The 23,283-nt window shown below is 40.0% G+C and overlaps 1 protein-coding gene and 1 pseudogene across 2 annotated transcripts; one reads left to right on the forward strand and one right to left on the reverse strand.

Moving 5' to 3' along the window:
• Positions 1-11,533: 11,533 nt before the first annotated feature.
• Positions 11,534-14,684, forward strand: LOC148032223 (wall-associated receptor kinase 5-like). Of its 2 annotated transcripts, XM_087682875.1 has the most exons (4): positions 11,829-11,982; positions 12,107-12,823; positions 12,952-13,131; positions 13,217-14,684. In XM_087682875.1, the coding sequence occupies exons 1-4, from the start codon at positions 11,967-11,969 to the stop codon at positions 14,458-14,460; spliced, it is 2,157 nt and encodes a 718-aa protein (XP_087539001.1). In that variant the 5' UTR covers positions 11,829-11,966; the 3' UTR covers positions 14,461-14,684. The 2 variants fall into 2 exon arrangements, with proteins under 2 accessions (XP_087539000.1, XP_087539001.1); XM_087682874.1 differs by having other exon boundaries at positions 11,534-12,823.
• Positions 14,685-15,132: 448 nt separating this feature from the next.
• On the reverse strand, positions 15,133-19,962 carry LOC148032224 (uncharacterized; annotated as a pseudogene).
• Between the last annotated feature and the right edge of the window lie 3,321 nt (positions 19,963-23,283).

Here is a 23,283-nt window from a genome sequence, read left to right on the forward strand (position 1 = left end):
AGAAATTTCTTAGTTGTCCCATTACAGTCTAGCGACATTATTCTAGGAATGCCATGGAGACACCAACATAATCCCAATATAGATTATTCCACACACACAATGAATATAAAATTTCAAGGAAAATCTATTACATTATTTGGTATGCATGCCTCTCATATGTTTCCACTACTTTCACATACTCAAGCAAAACGTGCACTACGCAAGAATACTAAATCATATCTTATTTGGGTGAATGAATTGCACGCAAAAGAAACTCATATGCACCCTAAGCATAAGGAATTTCTTGCATATTTTAAGGACTGTTTTGCAGAAGACCTACCACCAGGTTTACCTCCATCACGTCCAGAAGACCATAAGATTGACCTAATACCTGGCACACAACCACCTTGCAAAGCCCCATATAGGCACAATCAAATAGAGCAAAAAGAAATCCAGAGTCAAGTAGAAGAATTACTAAATAGAGGCTTAATTCGACCTAGCAGTTCTCCATTCGGTGCACCTGTGCTCTTAGTCAAGAAAAAGAATAATACTTATCGGATGTGTATTGACTACCAAGCATTAAACAAGATCACTGTAAAGAATAGGTATCCTATACCTAGAGTTGATGACCTTATGGACAAACTGCAAGGATATTCTATATTTAGTAAAATTGACCTTAAGTCTGGATAGCATCAGGTGAGGCTTGATAGATCCGACATATTTAAGACTGCATTCAGAACATAGTTTGGCCATTACGAATTCTTAGTCATGCCATTTGGATTAACTAATGCACCTGCTACTTTCAGTAGAATGATGAACCGTATTTTTCTAAAATATCAATATTGTGTGATTGGTTTCTTTGATGATATTTTAGTGTACAGTCAAAGTGAAAAAGAGCATTATGAGCATTTATCATTAGTTTTTCAATTACTGAAAGAAAATCAATTGTTTGCAAATCCTGACAAGAGTGAATTCTTTAAGACAGAAATAGAATATCTAGGTCATATTGTATCAAAAGAAGGAATAAAAGTTGATCCTAAGAAAATTGATTCAATATTGCATTGGCCTGTTCCTAAAAATGTACATGAACTACGCTCATTCCTTGGTCTTGCTAGTTTCTATAGGAAGTTTGTACGTAATTTCTCATTACTTGCTTTACCATTGACCAAACTTCTTAAGAAAGGCATTGTTTACCAATGGATTGAAAATCAGCAGAAATCCTTTGACTTACTCAAACGTGCATTAACCAATGCCCCTGTTCTACAATTGCCTGACTTTAACAGACCATTCTTTTTAGTTGTGACTGATGCTAGCGGATCAGGAATAGGAGCCGTGCTAATGCAAGACAACCATCCAATAGCATATTCTAGTTCTAAGCTGAAACCCTATGAGCTCAAATATTCCACTTATGACAAGGAACTCTTAGCAGTTGTCCAAGCATTAAAACAATGGAAGCATTATTTAATGGGTTCAGAATTCATGATAAAGACCGACCAGCAAAGCATTAGACATCTACTTAACCAACCCCAAATTTCTGACCGTCATATCAAATGCGCTTCATTCATTCAAAGTTTCCATCCTATCATTCAATACCAACCTGGAAAAGAAAATGTAGTTGCTGATGCATTGAGTAGAAGACCTGCAATTCATAATATATCTATCATATCTTTTGATTCTTTGATTGCCATGAAAGACACATATCACCAGGATATTACTTTTCATTCTGATTGGCAAAAATTAGTTCAAAATAATTTCATTCCTGTTGATTCATTGTCATATAATGATGGATTCATGTTTTTTGAAAAGAGACTGTGTGTTACTATTCCATTCCGATCTTTTGTTTTGAATGAAATTCATTGTCCCCCATATCAAGGTCATAGAGATATCATTTCTACATTACGCATGTTAACTGAAGATTTTTATTGGCCGCATATGGATGCAGATGTATCTAATTTTGTTTCTGAATGTTTGATTTGTCAAAGAATATTAAAGAGACATCATGGTAAACAGTATGGATTACTAATGCCTTTATCTATTCCATCTAAACCTTGGGAACATATATCTATGGATTTCATTACTGGCTTACCAAATACTAAATCTAACCATGACATGATTTGGACAATTGTAGATAGATTTAGTAAACAAGCATATTTCATTGCATGTAAGAAAACTTTAACAGCATCACAAGCAGCACAGTTATTTTTGAAAACTGTTTTTACTAACCATGGATTACCGAAAGTGATTATTTCAGATAGAGATTCTAGATTTTGTAATAATTTTTGGATTACACTGTTTGCAAATCTAGGCACAAAGATTGATTTCTCATCTGCATTTCATCCAGAAACAAATGGACAAACAGAAGCCACAAATAGCACCATTCTAGATCTTTTACGTGCATACACTATATCTAAACCTCAGACATGGGATACTCATTTACATTTATTACAGTTTGCATATAACAATACACCGCACACATCTACAAAGAAAGCACCTTTTGAAGTTATTTATGGATATAGATTATATACCCCTGTTGCATCTTTGTCTAATAGAATACAGAGTGCTGATGATATTGCTGTTATGCATAATACTATTTTTGATGAGGTTAAGGATATGATTGCTAAAGCCCAACAATCATATACCAAACAAGCCAACAAGAAAAGACAAGCCATGAATTTCAAAGTTGATGATTATGTTTGGCTTAGAATAGAAAAGCATAGACTGCAAAGTGTAGATAGACATCCAGTTGTCAAATTAGCTCCTAGATTCTACGGACCATTTAGAATCATTCATAAGATTAATGACAATGCATTCAAGTTAGAACTGCCATCTCATTGGAAAATTCATAATACATTTCATATTAGTTTATTGAGACCATTTAGAGGACAATTACCTATCCACCCTGTCTATGAAAACCCACCTTTACTAGAAGAAGAGATTGAAATACTTGAACCAGAAGCCATTATAGACACTGACTACATGACCACTAGAACTGGCCGAAGGTATTCTAGATATCTAGTGAAATTTAAGAACCATCCTGTAGAGGAAGCCCAATGGATGCACGCTAGAGACTTAAATGCTTTCCCCACTCTGTTAGCTCCACATTGAGCTAATAGCAATTGAGGTCAATTGCTATCCCACCCCGGGGGTATGATGCCAGGAGGCATATTCCACGGTGGATTCCGTGAGGTTTTACGGTGGATTCCGTAAACTTAGATGACCGGGGCTCATACGCAAAGAGGATTCTTTGTGCAAGAAGTTGATGGGGACGCCTGTCCTTTTCGGGCGTTTCATTAATTTAGTGTGTACATGGGTGATTCCATAGCGGGTGATTCCGCAAAATGCATATTAAATTAATAAACGTTTATGAGCTTAGAGTGCGCACTCGTAATAAATTAAGGTTAGGATTTATTTCTAACCAGTTGATTTATTTATGTAGCTGAAGACTGCTAGGTATTCACTTTTGTCGGTTTAATTGTGTTATTTTACTAACGATTGTGAATGCTTCAGTTGATGTGTAGAGATAGCAGCAGTGGCGGAGGAAAGCATTGGAGTCTAGCGGGTTTTCGACTTTGGACTATATTTTGATAGGCGCCACGCCTATATTTTGTTATGTCTATAGTGACATCGATTATTTATTATTATTTTGTATGCGCTTATGCGCCTGGATATGTTATTTCTATTTGGACATTGAGATTGGGCGTGCCAGACTCTATGGGCACCGTCCATTAGCTTTATTTTCCTGTTTTTGGTAGAAAGCAAACTCAAAAGCTAAAAGCTTGTCATATTTTTGTAATTGGGCTAATTTTTGAGCATGAAGATTGGAAATATACATTAAATACATGCTTTGTGAAGCGCTCACACAAGGCATGGGGGAGATTGAACCCAATTTGTCTCTTGCCTCTTGTCGTGCTTGCTTTTACATGGGTTTTTGTGCTAAAAAGTAGAGTACTTTGTTCTTGGGGACCTTCCGGGATTCACCACGTGAGTTATCTGCGACCGATCTGCGCATCAGTGGTATCAGAGCGGAGCAGAGATCAAGAGCTTCCAATCGCTACCAATCTCGGGCGAAGGTGCAGCTCCAGGAACAAACGGCCTCTACAGTCACTCTCATCGCGAACCGTCGATACAGGCAGACTTCTGGCGATCAAGAACCCCTATTTCCACTGTCAATCGCGAAGGACCAGGCTCTGTCGGCGGAGGACCACGCAATCATCTTCTTCACTAAAATCGTGGATAACAGACAAAAAGAGTAATTCTTTTTCTTCATTAAGCTTCAAAGCTTAAAGTTATCAGTTAATAAGCTTAGTTATAGGCTTAAGAAAGCTTCAACAAACAATTCGTCAATCGGCGGCGTGAGGCTGTCCAGGGCGGCGCAAATCCGTGAAGGACATATTCTTGTCCTCAAAATCCACGACGGATTAAGAAGCTTAAAGCTTCTTAATCCATTAAGTCAAACAAAGCTTCTAAGCTTTTTGCAAGTCACACGGGGCAGAGAAGTCGATAAACTCCGGGTCTCGCACTCCTGAAGTCAAGTTCCGTAAGTCGACGGTAATCAAGTTCTGCAAGTCGGCCTAAGTCCAGCAAGTCCACAACTCTGCAAGTCTGTTAAGTCTGCAACTCTGTAAGTCAGACTAAATCAGAACTGACTAGTGCTTAAAACTCATAGAAGACTTGTTCGTATGCAAAAACTCTGAACTGGAAAGTTGTTTGCAGCAAGCTGTTCTACTTATCTACAAGTTCGTTGAAGTACTTTCAGCAAACGAAGACAGAAATATTGCAGAATTTCTGAAAATTGAAGAAGAAAATACCCAAAAATACATAGCCTTGTAACCCCAAATTTGAGCTACGCTCATCCCGCTAGCTGATTTTGAGTGAGAAAGGTTTGTTGAGTTTTACAGGATGACTACCCCACATATGGATGATCCTATGGCTGAAGACAATCTACCCGAGCCTACCATGGAACAAAAGCTGGATCTTATCATGCTACAGTTGGAAGAAGAGCGAAGAGCTAGGCAAGCCTTGCAAGCGCAATTGACAAAGCTACAAGGAGCGTCCACTGACAAAGAAGAACCTCAAGCTGAAGATTTGATTCGACGTACCATCGACGCCACTCTTGAAGCACAAACCATCCGCAAGGAATCCAAGATAAGTAAACGAAGTTTCAAGTTTCGCACTTTCAATGGCATAAGAGAAGGAAAGACTGTTTTATCATTCATTAGCCAGTTTGATGACTATTTCCATGAGGAAACTTATCCCGAGAAAGATAAAATCAAGTGTGTTACTAATCATCTGATAGACAGAGCATCACTTTGGTGGACTGTAGTCCGCAAGAGCATAGAATGTCCTGCTACATGGGAAGATTTCAAGAAGAAGTTCATGCAAAATTTCCTACCACCGCAATTTCATGAGAAGGCTATCAAGCAATGGGATTTACTTCAACAGCGCGATCGTGAGCCTATTCCACAGTATGCAGAGCGTTTTTGGAATGCACTCTTACAGCTACGCATGCTTGAAGACGTACCAGAGACGACACATAAGCGGAAGTACATGTCTGGACTTCTTGGACATTACTACGCTGAGGTGAACATGTTCAAGCCTGCTACCCTTGAAGACGCCATCTCCTTAGCCCACGACACTGAAGATAAGTTACGCGGAAGAGATCAACGACCACAACCATTCCAAGCAAACGGTAATTATGGATCTAAACAATTCAATTCCAATTTCAGAAGATTTAATCCAGGTCGTTTCTCATCACCATCTTTCCGCAAGAATTGGCCTAAACCACCTGCATTACCATCCACTGTCAATCCAAATCCTAAGCCTATTCTACAAGCAAATCCAAATATACCCAAACTCCCAGCCATTGCAAATAATGTGACCAAAGCCAAGCCCATCGTATGCTACAAGTGTCACCAGCCAGGGCATCTCGCAGCAAATTGTCATTCAAAGAAGCCACCAGCACATATCAACTACCTTGGAGCTATGAACGAAGACGAGCATGAGGATATGCCAGATTTCACTGAAGAAGAAGATGATCCTACTACTACTTCCGACACTTTACCAGGTATGCCTACTTCACATTCATTGTTGACTATGAAATGTATGGTGCATGGAAAAGAAAGAACTATATTGCATGATGACGGTAGTACCCATGACTTTATTTCAGCAAAATTGGTAAAGGAATTGAAACTGCATACTGTACCTACGCACTATCGCATAAAAGCTACATTTTTAGGCACTAGGTACAATGGCACACAAGAAGTTCAAGATTTAGAAATTCAAATTGGTCCATATATTGAAAGAAGAAATTTCTTAGTTGTCCCATTACAGTCTAGCGACATTATTCTAGGAATGCCATGGAGACACCAACATAATCCCAATATAGATTATTCCACACACACAATGAATATAAAATTTCAAGGAAAATCTATTACATTATTTGGTATGCATGCCTCTCATATGTTTCCACTACTTTCACATACTCAAGCAAAACGTGCACTACGCAAGAATACTAAATCATATCTTATTTGGGTGAATGAATTGCACGCAAAAGAAACTCATATGCACCCTAAGCATAAGGAATTTCTTGCATATTTTAAGGACTGTTTTGCAGAAGACCTACCACCAGGTTTACCTCCATCACGTCCAGAAGACCATAAGATTGACCTAATACCTGGCACACAACCACCTTGCAAAGCCCCATATAGGCACAATCAAATAGAGCAAAAAGAAATCCAGAGTCAAGTAGAAGAATTACTAAATAGAGGCTTAATTCGACCTAGCAGTTCTCCATTCGGTGCACCTGTGCTCTTAGTCAAGAAAAAGAATAATACTTATCGGATGTGTATTGACTACCAAGCATTAAACAAGATCACTGTAAAGAATAGGTATCCTATACCTAGAGTTGATGACCTTATGGACAAACTGCAAGGATATTCTATATTTAGTAAAATTGACCTTAAGTCTGGATAGCATCAGGTGAGGCTTGATAGATCCGACATATTTAAGACTGCATTCAGAACATAGTTTGGCCATTACGAATTCTTAGTCATGCCATTTGGATTAACTAATGCACCTGCTACTTTCAGTAGAATGATGAACCGTATTTTTCTAAAATATCAATATTGTGTGATTGGTTTCTTTGATGATATTTTAGTGTACAGTCAAAGTGAAAAAGAGCATTATGAGCATTTATCATTAGTTTTTCAATTACTGAAAGAAAATCAATTGTTTGCAAATCCTGACAAGAGTGAATTCTTTAAGACAGAAATAGAATATCTAGGTCATATTGTATCAAAAGAAGGAATAAAAGTTGATCCTAAGAAAATTGATTCAATATTGCATTGGCCTGTTCCTAAAAATGTACATGAACTACGCTCATTCCTTGGTCTTGCTAGTTTCTATAGGAAGTTTGTACGTAATTTCTCATTACTTGCTTTACCATTGACCAAACTTCTTAAGAAAGGCATTGTTTACCAATGGATTGAAAATCAGCAGAAATCCTTTGACTTACTCAAACGTGCATTAACCAATGCCCCTGTTCTACAATTGCCTGACTTTAACAGACCATTCTTTTTAGTTGTGACTGATGCTAGCGGATCAGGAATAGGAGCCGTGCTAATGCAAGACAACCATCCAATAGCATATTCTAGTTCTAAGCTGAAACCCTATGAGCTCAAATATTCCACTTATGACAAGGAACTCTTAGCAGTTGTCCAAGCATTAAAACAATGGAAGCATTATTTAATGGGTTCAGAATTCATGATAAAGACCGACCAGCAAAGCATTAGACATCTACTTAACCAACCCCAAATTTCTGACCGTCATATCAAATGCGCTTCATTCATTCAAAGTTTCCATCCTATCATTCAATACCAACCTGGAAAAGAAAATGTAGTTGCTGATGCATTGAGTAGAAGACCTGCAATTCATAATATATCTATCATATCTTTTGATTCTTTGATTGCCATGAAAGACACATATCACCAGGATATTACTTTTCATTCTGATTGGCAAAAATTAGTTCAAAATAATTTCATTCCTGTTGATTCATTGTCATATAATGATGGATTCATGTTTTTTGAAAAGAGACTGTGTGTTACTATTCCATTCCGATCTTTTGTTTTGAATGAAATTCATTGTCCCCCATATCAAGGTCATAGAGATATCATTTCTACATTACGCATGTTAACTGAAGATTTTTATTGGCCGCATATGGATGCAGATGTATCTAATTTTGTTTCTGAATGTTTGATTTGTCAAAGAATAAAGAGACATCATGGTAAACAGTATGGATTACTAATGCCTTTATCTATTCCATCTAAACCTTGGGAACATATATCTATGGATTTCATTACTGGCTTACCAAATACTAAATCTAACCATGACATGATTTGGACAATTGTAGATAGATTTAGTAAACAAGCATATTTCATTGCATGTAAGAAAACTTTAACAGCATCACAAGCAGCACAGTTATTTTTGAAAACTGTTTTTACTAACCATGGATTACCGAAAGTGATTATTTCAGATAGAGATTCTAGATTTTGTAATAATTTTTGGATTACACTGTTTGCAAATCTAGGCACAAAGATTGATTTCTCATCTGCATTTCATCCAGAAACAAATGGACAAACAGAAGCCACAAATAGCACCATTCTAGATCTTTTACGTGCATACACTATATCTAAACCTCAGACATGGGATACTCATTTACATTTATTACAGTTTGCATATAACAATACACCGCACACATCTACAAAGAAAGCACCTTTTGAAGTTATTTATGGATATAGATTATCTACCCCTGTTGCATCTTTGTCTAATAGAATACAGAGTGCTGATGATATTGCTGTTATGCATAATACTATTTTTGATGAGGTTAAGGATATGATTGCTAAAGCCCAACAATCATATACCAAACAAGCCAACAAGAAAAGACAAGCCATGAATTTCAAAGTTGATGATTATGTTTGGCTTAGAATAGAAAAGCATAGACTGCAAAGTGTAGATAGACATCCAGTTGTCAAATTAGCTCCTAGATTCTACGGACCATTTAGAATCATTCATAAGATTAATGACAATGCATTCAAGTTAGAACTGCCATCTCATTGGAAAATTCATAATACATTTCATATTAGTTTATTGAGACCATTTAGAGGACAATTACCTATCCACCCTGTCTATGAAAACCCACCTTTACTAGAAGAAGAGATTGAAATACTTGAACCAGAAGCCATTATAGACACTGACTACATGACCACTAGAACTGACCGAAGGTATTCTAGATATCTAGTGAAATTTAAGAACCATCCTGTAGAGGAAGCCCAATGGATGCACGCTAGAGACTTAAATGCTTTCCCCACTCTGTTAGCTCCACATTGAGCTAATAGCAATTGAGGTCAATTGCTATCCCACCCCGGGGGTATGATGCCAGGAGGCATATTCCACGGTGGATTCCGTGAGGTTTTACGGTGGATTCCGTAAACTTAGATGACCGGGGCTCATACGCAAAGAGGATTCTTTGTGCAAGAAGTTGATGGGGACGCCTGTCCTTTTCGGGCGTTTCATTAATTTAGTGTGTACATGGGTGATTCCATAGCGGGTGATTCCGCAAAATGCATATTAAATTAATAAACGTTTATGAGCTTAGAGTGCGCACTCGTAATAAATTAAGGTTAGGATTTATTTCTAACCAGTTGATTTATTTATGTAGCTGAAGACTGCTAGGTATTCACTTTTGTCGGTTTAATTGTGTTATTTTACTAACGATTGTGAATGCTTCAGTTGATGTGTAGAGATAGCAGCAGTGGCGGAGGAAAGCATTGGAGTCTAGCGGGTTTTCGACTTTGGACTATATTTTGATAGGCGCCACGCCTATATTTTGTTATGTCTATAGAGACATCGATTATTATGCGCTTGGATATGTTATTTCTATTTGGACATTGAGATTGGGCGTGCCAGACTCTATGGGCACCGTCCATTAGCTTTATTTTCCTATTTTTGGTAGAAAGCAAACTCAAAAGCTAAAAGCTTGTCATATTTTTGTAATTGGGCTAATTTTTGAGCATGAAGATTGGAAATATACATTAAATACATGCTTTGTGAAGCGCTCACACAAGGCATGGGGGAGATTGAACCCAATTTGTCTCTTGCCTCTTGTCGTGCTTGCTTTTACATGGGTTTTTGTGCTAAAAAGTAGAGTACTTTGTTCTTGGGGACCTTCCGGGATTCACCACGTGAGCTATCTGCGACCGATCTACGCATCAGTAGTATAGGGGGGCCAATGGTGTGTGAGAAGTTGAGTGTTCTATCATTGGCCCCTTTACTCTAATGTTCATCGAGCCCCGCTCACCTTCTTAATCTCTTGCTAAATAAAGTGTTGAGAGGGAACTTTGGGGAGCATCCAAGAGAGGGACATATAGATATTACAGACCCCTCAATATTGTATGCTTTTACGTCAACCTAGGAAGGCATCTGCATTATTGACAGTGCAGGTGTCTAGTACAATCATTACTTAGGCTTATTAGTAGACTAAGACTAAGTCCGACCTCAAATTTCAAGGGTTGCCTAACTTTTCATTTGAAAGGTCTTAGAGGAACTCCCCCTTTCTTCTAAAAGAGATTGGAAAGGGAGATAGCTATTCTTGCAAATTTATTATGTTTCTTTTGAAGTGTAATATATTTGTAACTCTTCCTTGGGTAAAGCCGCCTCTTGAAGGGTGTTGCAACCTTCAAAATTTAGGCTTAAGATTACAGCAACAGGAATTACTAATAAATTAAAATTTCACGCAGGAAAACCCCATCAGACACCCCTGCACTACAAAAAGAGCAAGCTACGTCACAGCCACGAGCCGTGATGACCCACCAGCAATCACCAGTAATCTGAGGGGCATGTGTGCTCAATTTTTACGGCTTATAACGCAGTTGACTGTTTCTTCGTGGACTAGGTCATGTAGAATCCAGACCAGGCTTGTTCCGGAGCCAATGGATGCGAGAATCTGGGATTGTATTATCAAGAGTCAATAGATAAATAAAACACGCTGTCAGTGTCGGAGTGGCGTAAGCCGTTTACTTTCAAGTTAGGAAATAATAGTCATTCCTTCCCTTGTGTTCTCCTTCGAAGGTTCTTTATTCACAAAACTTAGAACCGCTCATTCCAGGGGCATACCAAAAAGCATGAAAAACCACAGATTCATACGATTATTGGTCCTTACGAAAGCATCACCGTATAAGTTGTCCGTTAACTTATTTCTCTAATTGTTCCATGGCATGAGTTCGTATTGGCCATCCGCGCAAGCGAAAATACTTCAAGGGACATGATGTTTAATTGACTGTATAATGCAGTGACCGATTCGTAGTTTTTGCAACACATTAATCGCAGTTTATGCAGGACATTATCGGCACCCACTGGATAATCATCCACTTCCTCTCAGCTTTCGAACTGTATCGATCGTAGTTTTTGCAGCACATTAATCGTAGCTTATGCAACACATTACCGGCCCCCACTGGATAATCCTCCACTTCCTGTCACCTTTCAAACGGTCGTTTGCAAAGCAAATACGAGAGAGAGGGGCCTCAGGAATATAGATATCTGTATCAACCGTCTATCCTGACTCAGTCCCCTCTGATCTCTCTCTCTCTCTCTCTCTCTCTCTCTCGGTTGAAGGTTCTTATTCATGCTCTCTTACCGTATGCTTTCTTCCTCAAAAGTTTAGCTCATCTCTCTCTCGGAAATCCGGAAGGGTATGAAGTAATTTCTGCCACACCAGTTACGAGGTTGCAGACACCAGTAAAGACTCAACGTTTCAAGGTCGACCCGGCTCGAAGAATGTCTGCCACAGGATCAAAGATTCACTTGCACCTGTTTATCGTCACCAACTTCATCGTACTGTGTACAGTAAATTTCTGGCTTCAGGCTATCGAGACAAGCTGGGCCATGGTAGCTGCTGCAGCTGATGTCGCAGAGGATGACTGTTGGAACCAAAGATGTGGCAATATAGACGTAAGCTACCCCTTTACCCTCGCACCCTCGGCGTTATCATGTCCTCACTTTGATTCCCCTCACTTCCAGCTCAACTGCACCGACAATCTTCTCTTTCTCAGCAACGAATCATCCAATCTCACAGGTGCGCCTCTCCAGGTCCTCGACATCACAGCCGACAGCCTGATTCTAAACATCACCAGCTTCAAATCCAGCTTCTCTCAGACCAATTCCTGCAATGCGGCCGGTGCAGGGAAAAATGTCGAGTCGTCTGCGGAAATGATGAGTATCCTTTTCCACGACTTCCCTAGCCCCTTCGTCATGGCAGAAGACAATAAATTCGTCAGTTTTGGCTGCGATATGCTCGGGGTGTTAATCACACAACCTGCCAATAGCGACACCAGTGATATATTCGAAGTGGGAGGGTGCGAGTATCGGTGCCTCGGGAGTCTAAATCAAACAATAGGTGAATCTAATGTCTGTTTTCAAATGCAACGCAACTGCTGCGTCTCTGACTTCCCTTCAGACGTCCGGGCGGCCTTCTTCCAGACTTCTAATCTGGCCGCTGTTAACATGACATCCCGTGAGCTCATCTGCAAGAGCTTTTCCATCCCATTCCACAATGATAGTTTCTCTGATCTGGAACGGGACGCCTTCAGTCTGCGCGTGTTGTGGGCTTTGCCGAAATCGGAAGCAAAAGACTATATTGTTGGCAACGCTACTGCCGATGACCTGCCGGGCAATTTGTGTAATGGGAATGATACGGCCCATGTAAATGTCGTTCCATCGATTCCAGGCTACACTTGCTCGTGCTCCACGGGCTACCAGGGAGACGGCTATGCTGATGGAAAGCGATGCACAGGTGCTTGATTTGAAATTAAGTACAGTTACGTATCTAGGCGCTGGTCAAGGAATTATTCTGGTGTATCATATATACTTCTTATGTTCTATGAGATTAATGACGTTGCTCATCTTATTTTGTGTCTCAAGATATCGACGAGTGCCGATCTGGTGGCAATGACTGCATAGAGGGACTGGCGAGGTGCGAAAACACAGCCGGCAATTATAGCTGCCACTGCCAGTTTCGATGGCATGTCGGCGACGGGAGACGGCACGGATCTGGCTGCCGATTTTCTCCGAAACTAAAGACAGTGCTTGCCAGCGTTGGAGGTGATTCATTGAATTTCCTATGTTCTATGACGAATTCTTAAACTATCATGATGATGAATATTGATCTACATATGCAATTGAACAGCATCGGTCGCGTTGATCCTGGCCGTCATTGCAGTTGTCTGGTTGAATATCGTTCTGAATAGGAGGCGGAGAAAGAAATATTTCCTGCAGAATGGTGGTTTTGAGCTGCAAAAGTACATAGCTGCAGGAACAGGAAGGGAGGCAACAAGGTTCTTCTCATTGGAAGAAGTGAAAGAGGCAACGCAAAACTTCGCGGAGCAGAGAAAGTTGGGTGCGGGGGGGTTCGGGACGGTGTACAAGGGAGAGCTGAAGACCGGGAAGCTGGTGGCGGTGAAGAAGGCGAGGCTGCAGCTTGCAGACAAGCAATTCCTTAATGAGATGGCAATTCTGACGCAGATCAACCACAGGCACATCGTGAGGCTGCTGGGCTGCTGCCTGGAGACGGCCTCGCCTCTGCTGGTGTATGAATTCGTGTCCAACGGCGACTTGGGGCAGCACTTGGATCAGCAACAATCGGCCTCGGACGGTCCAGGTATTGCAGCAGCTTCTCCCGACTGGGCCACCCGGCTGCGCATCGCTGTCCAAGTGGCCGACGCCCTGGCGTACCTCCATGCGGCGGCGTCTCCGCCCATCCTCCACCGAGACGTGAAGCCGGCCAACGTCCTGCTGGATGACAACATGGACGCCAAGGTGGCAGACTTCGGCGTGTCGAGGCTGGTGCCTGATGGGGACGTGCACGTGTCCACGGCCGTGCAAGGCACCATCGGCTACCTAGATCCGGAGTATTTCCAGACACTCCAGCTGACAGACCGGAGCGACGTGTACAGCTTCGGGGTGGTGCTGGTGGAGCTCATCACGGGCCTCAAGGCTGTGGACAGCCGGTCGAGGGACCCCGACTCCGCCAACCTGGCGCTGCTGTTCGTGCGCAAGATGCGGGACGGCCGGATGGAGGATATCGTCGACGCCAGGTTGGATGGTGACATGGCGGATGCCCGGCGGCAACGAGCGTCTATAGCTGGTGTGGCGAAGCTCGCGTGGCGCTGCCTGGCCATCGAAGGCGTAGACCGCCCCTCCGTGAGCGAGGTCCTAGAAGCCTTACGCCGCAACCTCCGGAGCCTCCAGACCATGAGTGCGGGTAAGCTGGATGACACATTGGAAGACGAGCATCTTCCGTTGCTTGGGGCGAAAGAAGAATGCAGAATGGATGTGGACATCTTGATGATCGCCCACGATGCCACATCGAGCTCGTTACCGGAAAGCCTCGACGCTTCCTTTATAGCGCGCCATCCCGCAACAGCTCGTTGAGAGATAGCTTACAGAGCGGCGAGTGATTGGCCTAAATTTGATGGCTGGTATTTCATGTCTTAGGCAATTTTCCCAAAATTTTGTATCTGTAAACAGTCAAATGACATGATATGTTTAAGATGCCATTTTGGAAAAGCTAATATTATGTATAATATCTTTAGGTTTCTAAACGATTACATACCTTTAGTTCAAACAAATAAAAGGTATTTCAATAATTTAGGCCCCAAGTTAGGACACTCTTCACCATAAGGATGTTTAAAAACTTTAGATGTCCCCAACAATCAAACATGTGTATGTTCCATGTCAAAATTGATACCCCAACAATTTTAAAGTATTGAGGTATAAAATCATTGTAAAATGATGCAAACTCTGCACATAAGCATCTACATGTAGGGTGCATGAGTCCCATAGAGTATTCATGTAAATGATTCATATGTGGTAGCAGTATGGGCCCCATGCTTGTCAGCCGCGTCATGGACACAGATTCAGAGACCACAGATATGTATGATCTCACGCTTGTTCCATAGCAAACCATTAGTATCGTTGTTCTACTTGACATTGGTATCAGAGCTATCAGGTCATAAATTTTTGGTCTCATAGGTAATTTTGGCCTTTTGACGATGTAAATATAGCACTTCATTTTGTTTCATTTCTCTCTCTATCTCTCTCTACTTACCGTGCATTGTCGCCTCGATGACTCATGAATTTGCACATTTGCTTGACCAACCATTTTCGACTCCATCCTGTCCCAAACTCCATCTCCAATGTGTTGATGACATATTTCTTGTCATCCTCAAGCTGATCCCTGCATTGCAAAATAAAGTCAATTAGTAATTCAAATAAAAAATGCAATTCATATTCTTTATAATAAATAATACTTACTCCCATGGTACATGAACTCGCTATAGATAAGACATGCATAGGTCTTTCATTCGATGTTTGAAGGTGATACTGGCTCTGACCTGAAGGATACCCCCGTCAGGCGTGATGTTGCATGTGACACCCAAAGTGCCACTGCACATGCACATTGGTACTGGTGAGGGCACTGGTGGTGTCTCACCAATCAATCGGGTTGGTGGTGTCCTACTCTACCACCATTGATATGATACATTAAGATGTGAGTTCTTAAAACCTACTTGATATTTAATCTATCATCGCCATAAAAGATATACCTACAAGACTGACGATCAGTAGCCTGTGAAGTAGGTGTCACTTGAGTAGGAGGAGGTACATCAGGAGTAAGCCGCTAACTCTTGTGATGTGATGTACCTGGGAGTGGAGTTCTAAGCAAACAAAGACATCAAAATGATATATATATTAAGAATTCTATATGTAGAAAAAGGATGACGTTACTATTTTATCAATTGAGAAGCTTACGGATGCACTGTAGTGTGTGCATGAGAAAAAGTCTCCACCCCTACATGTGCTTGGGAGGATGTACCCTCTCCAAGCACTACAAGAGAAAGGCCCTATAGACGCGCACTGTACACGCGAAAAAGCCGTCGCGTTTATAAGCACGTGTATCAGCGCGTCTATTCACACTAGTATAAAAAACACATCTATATATCCATGCTAATAAACACGCTTATAGATGCAAAAATAAACACACATATTTTTCATTTCTTATAAAGTCCCTGAATATGACCAAACCTCTTAACAGCTAGTATTTGTTTGAATAGGGCATGATTGGATGTATATACGACATAATTACACCTCGATCATATGCTAGGACATGATATACATGTATAGGATCATACGGACATGATATACATGTATAGGGCATATACATGCATAGGACATGATATACATTACTAACTTTACTTCTTTCTGAGTATTACAAATATACATCCAATCATTCAAAGCTAATTACATATATGTGATTTCGTGCCCTATATACATCCAATCATGCCCTATACAAATGTGATTGGATAGGGCATGATGATTGGATGTATATATAAATCAAAGGTTGACTTGTGCATTTGCAATATATATATATATATATATATATATATATATATATATATATATATATATATATATAGAGAGAGAGAGAGAGAGAGAGAGAGAGAACTGATCAATACACTCACATGTCTCATTTGTTGTGCACTTAACCTAGCCATGCATGCCAATTCATAGCATGAGTAGATTGATGTAAATCGGTTGGCTTGTGCATATGCAAGCTATTCCAATCATGTCAAGGTGCACTTATAGCTCACATATAATTTTAGATAAGGTGGACCACATGTAACCAATGTGCACATGTCCTCTTTTCATAATCTTTAGCCAGTGTGTCCACTTGTTGGTGACTAATTCCAACAAGCCAACTACAAATCTCTTATCTATGAAATGTATAAGTAAATTAACTTGGTTAATTTGATGAGGCCAAGTTTTCCTTCCATGGACAGTGTGGTTGGCTATATTCTACTTCAAGGTTATAGGAACTTGCAGAAGTCAATGGAGCATCCTAAAAATGACGATACTTTAATTACTATATCAAGTCACTGCATGTACATATCTTTGATTGATTGATGGATAATATGCCTTTCTCTATCTCTTTCGTGTACACCCTCATTGCATTATCTCTCTCTAGCTAAAAATCATTCGTACTTTATCCACCTATTGATACTTGTATGCAATTGTAAGTGGGATGGTCTAGTAAGTCACTACATATGTGCCAATTGTCTTGCCAATGTGTTATCTCTTATCCTCAAGCTTTGTTATATATGTCACCACATAGGTCAATTGATTCCCTAAATGCATGCATTGATTCCCTAAATTGTTCCTGCGCATCTGTAAGCACGTGTAACATGAATTATTTGCGCATATACACGCGCAATTACACGCGCTTACAGACGCGCCATGCAAGTATAGAAAAATTTAAAAAAAGTTGTGGCTTTCTTTTCAAACCTGTGCTTTCCTACGTTTTTTGCGCGTTTTCTGTAGTTTGAGCTCGACATTACTACTCGTGTCTATCTATCACTTCATGAAGACAATAAGGCAAGGAAGTAAGAGTAAAAAGAGGACAGGAGGAAAGAAGAGCCAAAGAGTAAAGAACAAGAGCCAAACAGCAAGGAAGATAACAAGATTCAAGCAACTTACCTTGGGGAGGGAGAAGGAGGACAAGGAGCTTGCAACCTAGCCGCCACCCGTTGGAACAAGCAAAGAAGGTGAGTTCTTTTTCTCTCTCTCAATCTTGTTTGCTTTCTCTGTTTGTTTGTCTCCCTCTTCTCTCTCTTCACATGCTGGATCTTGTCATCTATGGAGGCTTTTTAGCTTTATTTTTTAAGAAAGTTTGAAAAGAAATGGTGTGATTGTGCGCGTCTGCCAGCGCGTCCAGATGACAGTGTAGACACAGGTATAGACGCGGAAATAGATGCGCTGACAGACACCCACAGAGACGCCCATAGAGATGCGCTGACAGACGCTGACATAGACATAGATATAGACGCACACAGAGACGCAGGTATAGACGCTGCATGTAATATGTTTTATCTACACAGGGTAATATGATTTTTCTTGTGTAGATGTGGAATCCTGGATCCTCCAGCACCCCATTCAACAATGAGCAATTCATGGGGGAGATGACCAATTATCTTGGTCGCCCTCCCACTGTAGAGGAGGTTTTCAGTGTGATGTCTGGGACACCTATCACATCTTTTCCTACAGAGGGATCAGCTGAGGTACATGGATCGCCTGAAGCATGTGCATCTGTAGAAGCATGTGCATCTGTAGAAGCATGTGTATCGAGTGAGGTAGAGGATAGTGCACGTCGAGGGAGGAGGGAGAGTGGTGTGGGAGGACGAGGAGGTCGAGGGCTTTGTGGGGGTTGCCTAGGTGGTGGCTCTCGATCACCCTCACCAGAAAATGAGAGAGGTGAGCCTCCACAAATATACTACTCTATCATTGATGTTGGTGGTATCTTGCATGACTTGAGGGGAGGGAAGTGATAGCCTACCTGAGGAGTGTTGTACATGCCACATACAAAGATTGCATGATTCCCTTCAAGTACCAAAAAAATGGTTTGTGGCAAGAGGTGCTAGGGTAGTACATAAAAGGTACCCTAATCCCGAGAATTCATGATTCTCAGATGATTGGAGACGGTCAAAGGTGAGAGATGCACTTCATAACAAGAGGTCTCACCTTATGACGCGCGCCAAGGAGTCATTGAGGAGACAAGAGCAGGGGCGTCGTGGATATGGCCAACCATCCAATTGCCACTACAAGGAGTGGAAAGAGGCCAAGAAGAGAGCAGCGGAGAAAATGACAAGTCGCTAGCATGCAGAGACGTGACGTATCCAGATGGCAACCATGGGATCGTCGCATTATGGATCGGGTGGCAGGGAGTCATGGGAGGCTGAGTTTGTAAGTATTATTTGATTTCTTTTTTAAAATTAAATTTTGTAATTTGTTTCACTTCATTATGTAGTGTGTTTTAATGCGTTGTATGTTCAAATTTTTTTGTAGTATCATATCGTTGGTAGGATGCCTACTCCTAGAGAGGCAGGCTACCATCAAGGTCATAATCGAGCGTCCACTTGGTAGCATTTCTACGAGGAGGGACTCATCATGGAGGAGCAATATAATTGCGCCATGAGGATTCCACCACCAGAAGAGGTATGTTTTATTTTTTACATGAAAAGTATAGATAACTCTAATTTATTGTTTGTAATGGTATTTATATACCTTAATCCTTTATGTAGGCGAACCCTGATGCAGTTGAGGATAGTGAAGGGGGGACTAGCAATAGTGGTGGTGGCAATGGCAGTGGCATAGGTAGTGGTGGTGGTAGCGATGATGATGCCTCTTCTGAGGAGATATAGAGGAGCCCCATGCATGCATGCCTCCCCTTGGCTTGTAATTTTCATTTTTGATATGTATTACTTTCAGCTAGTGCTTGCGACCATGATGTCACAAGCACTAGAACTCATAATATAAAAATGTTTCATCTATATATATGAAATTTCGTGTGCTATATACATTGTTTTGTTTTCAGTATCCAATCTTCGAAATAATCTTTCTCTGTTTTTCCTAAGCATACAATTTGATATTGATGGGGGGGAAAAAACCAGAGATCATGTTCATACCTTTGTTTTGCGCGTCTATCAGCACGTCTAAATTGCAAGATAAATGCGCGTCTATTCTCGTCAAAAACTTGCAGAGTAAACGCGGTTTTAGACGTGTAGATACACGCGTGTATAGACGCACAATATGAATATGTCCACTTTTTTATAAATATGATTATATATTTACGTAGCGCATCAATACGCACGTCTATATGTACGTCTAAGTGTGTGTGTAACTCTGATCATAAGCGCACTTTTAGATGCGATTTTGTAGACGCAGAAATAGATGCGTTAATAAATGCACTCAACATTTTTTTTCACAATTCAAATATTGCATCTACAAGCGCGTCTATGGAGCCTTTTTGTTGTAGTGAAGACGTATGGGCATACTGAATCTCCCAAGAATCTTGATGGCACTGTCTAAGCCGGCATCATCCATTGTCGAATGATCTCCCGCGAAACTGATCCCTTGTCGAATGATCTCGCATGGTTAATACGAATTTGTAGCATTGCTTAAGCGACACAAAGCAGCATGTAAACATCGCTCTTTGCGTCGCTTTCAAAATTTGCTTAAGCAATGCCGATGTGTCGTTGCTTATGTGATGCCAAGTTTTTTAAAAAAATTTTAATGTCGCTTATACGACGACATAGTCACTTATGCAACGGACCCATCATCGTATAAGCAACACTTGAATATTTTAACCCCCTCGCATAGCCCCCCAATGGCTAGTAGTGGTAGATATCTTTTTGTCAACAAGTACTGAATGACAGGCTATGGAGAGCTTAACTGGAACCTTCCATGCAATTCATAAGGTGTTTGTAGACATTATCTATGTTAATGAGATCGTGGGTTCTTTTAGTAAGAGAAGGATTTTTATGTATTATGCACAGTATGTGGTTCCCTCTAGAGAAGGTGCATATGGATATATTGAGGATTCACCATTACTAAGTCTTTCATCTCTAAATTAAGAAATTTTTAATAAGGCAACGATGCTTAACTTTAAATTTAAAGTATACCAAGATATTCAAAAGTCCATGACAACTCAAAGGACCTTAAGAAGAATATTCCTGTCATGGTTTATACCCTTGCATATCTTTGTGGCTTGCTTCCAAATAGCAAATTTACAAAGGATAAAGGTATTTTGGCTAAGTAAAAATTTTGCAAAAGAGGAACTAAAAAAAATTATAGAAAGGCTTTGGAAATCTAGAGAGTATGACCATAAGGGCAATACCATGAGGTGTATTGCATACTCCCAATCCTTGTCTTTGTGTTATAACATCGTATGACAAACTCTTGCTTTGGGCTTCAAATATAGAAGATACAAACTTAAACTAGACATTTAGATTCCCTTGGATTTTGATACAGATTACATACCTTACAAACTTAACGTGTAAGTTATAGCACACATGAAGAAGAAAAGGAGATAAATGTCACTTTCAATTGGAGTCTTAAGGATGTAAGGGATACCTTGGAGCTACTAGATAGTACATCCCTGGATATAAGTTCAAAGTCAATGGTAAAACCATTGGGAAAAGAGTTGAATGTTCTTTCTCTTGTATGAGTTGCTTATCTCCCATAATTTTAAGATTTGGGCCATACATGTAAAAATATTTATTACATTTACATAGGATAAAAAACTTTTCATTGAATCAACAGTTACAAAATTAAAGTGAAAATATACAAAGATGCAAAATAAGAATGGAGATTCCTCCTAGTTTATGTTTGCATCTATTTATCTTCTTTTGGCATTTTAACTTCTTTGTCGCTTTCTGCAAAGATCTCTAGTCTCCTTGTAGTGGCTTTTTTCTTTGGTTATTGAAAGAATTTGACTTTGATAGGGGTCCTTTTCTCTTCAGGCTAAAGAGAAGATGGATGAGATTCCATAAGAAAAAGTGTTGGCATTCCTTTCTTTTTGGAGTTCACCTTACTAGTCTTTCTAGATGACTTGCCCTTATCCTTACTCTTAGACTTGCCGTTGTCCTTACTCTTAGTTGAAGATTTTTGTGGAGGGAATTCAGGATTGATTAGTGTGATTTCCCTATCCAAAATCAACTCAATACATTGCTCCCTTATCCACCACATGTATGAATCGGGGTAATCTTGGCATTGTGAGAAAAAATGTAATAAGTTGGAAAACTCAAAGAAGGGTTTCTCAAAGAACAAACAATATGAAAAATATTTGCATTCACCCCATCTATCCTGAGTATCTTTGAATCTATTGTCATGTAAACATTTGAAATCACTCTCCATCCACAAATATGCATATCACTTTGCAAGGGTACTTCTTGTTGGAGAAATCCATATGGTTTTTAAGGATTAGTAATATCCTCATATGTGGTGTCCAAAAAGGTAGCCATTAGCCTACCAGCACTGCATATGGAAACATGTTACTAAAATAGATAATCAAATAAAATAAATAATTACTAAAAAAGCAAGCAATATTCTATTCAATGCACATTTTTTCTTGGCCATGGAAACCACTAAGAAAGTTCATGAGGATAATTTCTTTGGTGAGTATATCAATATATATGAGGCTCCAATGTCCTCTACAAAGTGAAATGTTAGTAAGTAATAAATACAACAAATAAGTATACATTAACCATTTTGTGAAATTACATACCTTTTGACCTAAGAAAAAAGAGGCAGTTTTTGGTTGAATCAAACATTTTGAAAAATATTTTTATATTTGAACTAGATCTAAAAAACAATTCCACTGATAATAGTGGATTAACAATAGATATACTTTTAGAGATTTCTTAGTTAAGAGAAGTAATCAACGCCCTAAAACCAATAGCAAAACAAAGGAGTGTTATTCGCAATTTCCATGTACTAAAAATTTTGAGAGTCAAAATGCCTTACCTTGTGCAACAAAAGACTATAGAGTTTGATAAATTGAATATCTTTTTTAACAAGTATGGACTTGTCCTTAGCAGATATACTAAGATAGTCCTCTTCCTCAGAAGTGTAAGAAACATTGATAACCATTTACCCATATAGTTAATCAATTCTCTTATAATTGACACGGTGAAGGATAGTGGTTTTTGTCTTGCAAACTTCATCCTCAAATTATATAACCTTTTGTTGTTTTTCTTGTTGGACAAAATCTTGTGGGTAGATGAGGTCTTTGTTGGATATAGATGTATCACCTCCTTGATCTTTGGCCCTTTTGCTCTCCTAGACAATTTTGGTGGAACGTTAAGGATCTTGAAGGTTTTTTTTATTAATCGTGGGTACTGTTGAGATATCGAGCTTCACTCGTGATATGCCAGGGTGACCGTTGTGCATTTATGTCACCGACTTGTCAGTTGTAGATGGGTTGGTACACCGCCCATGAATAATAGCTAGATGACAGCTATCCTTATCTACTCTAGTTCGTGGCTCAGTTAGTATGCTACCTTAGTTAGTTGTCTTTGGTTTGAGACCCATATATAGGGTTCTTCTATTTCTTTGTATGAGAGTTCTTTTGGCTTACACAACTAAGAAGAGGAAAACTTTTTTCAGCCTCCACCTTTGTATGTATTCCCCCATTGTGCAAGCAAGAAAGCTACAAGTGAGACTCCTTCCTTCTCTCCCACAATCTTGACATGGTATCAGAGCCTTGTTTGTGGTAAGGAGCTCAAGAAAGCAAGCCAAGTTTGCGGTGTTCTGGTAAGAGGAGCAGTGTTGCTTTCATTTTCTGTTTTGGGAGTAGATCTCTGCAGGTAGCACAACCGGAAATTGCAAGAGTGCTTTGTCTCAGGTTGAGACGCCCTTCGCGGT

Source organism: Lygodium microphyllum, chromosome 8 (assembly GCF_053477565.2).
Source record: "Lygodium microphyllum isolate KBCC chromosome 8, Lygodium_microphyllum_v1.1.10, whole genome shotgun sequence".
Classification (NCBI taxonomy): domain Eukaryota; kingdom Viridiplantae; phylum Streptophyta; class Polypodiopsida; order Schizaeales; family Lygodiaceae; genus Lygodium; species Lygodium microphyllum.